Genomic DNA, 600 nt, shown 5'->3' on the forward strand with positions numbered 1-600 from the left:
GACAAAAAAAATATATATATATATATATATATATATATATATATATATATATATATATAAATGAACATGAATGGTTCGATAAATTGAATTTGAGAAGGAACGAGGAGTTGAGAGCAAATCGGCATTGCAGTTTAGCGATATCCTGCTGCTGTGCTCGCTACGGCTGATTCCGGGTCCTCTGTACCGGCTGCGCGCCAGATTCTCAATGGAGAACCTCCAAGTGATCGAGGGAGACAACCTCGAGACGGCCAACACGTTCTATCTGCGGGACGAAAACAAGAGCTACACGGATTCCGTTACGGAGAAAGCCGCCTGGCTCGACGCCCTCTTCGAGACTATGCAGGAAATCATGAGGCGCAAGGCGAGCCTCAAGACCAGTGGCCCCAAGACGGCCATACTCAAGGCCGACGACGTCACCCGGTGCATGGTCTGCGAGGTCATATTCTCCGTCATGAAGAGGAAGCACAACTGTCGGGCATGCGGAATCGTGAGTGCCGTTCCTCGACCCCTTGCTCTTCTCGCATAGAGCCGCCGTCACACTCCCCTCCTCCTCCTCATCCTCCTCCTCCTCCTCCTCCTCCTCATCCTCCTCATCCTCCT

At 50.8% G+C, this 600-nt stretch overlaps 1 protein-coding gene across 2 annotated transcripts in view; it reads left to right on the forward strand.

The window, feature by feature from the left end:
• The window catches only part of LOC105361271 (FYVE, RhoGEF and PH domain-containing protein 1), a 7,832-nt gene that overhangs the window by 5,486 nt on the left and 1,746 nt on the right, over window positions 1-600 (forward strand). For both annotated transcript variants that reach the window (XM_011498384.1, XM_011498385.1), the window contains exon 5: window positions 131-487. In XM_011498384.1, the coding sequence (XP_011496686.1) occupies window positions 131-487 (357 nt within the window). The remainder of the gene's footprint in view (window positions 1-130; window positions 488-600) is intronic.

Source organism: Ceratosolen solmsi, unplaced genomic scaffold (assembly GCF_000503995.2).
Source record: "Ceratosolen solmsi marchali unplaced genomic scaffold, CerSol_1.0 scaffold30, whole genome shotgun sequence".
In the NCBI taxonomy this organism is placed as follows: Eukaryota; Metazoa; Arthropoda; class Insecta; order Hymenoptera; family Agaonidae; genus Ceratosolen; species Ceratosolen solmsi.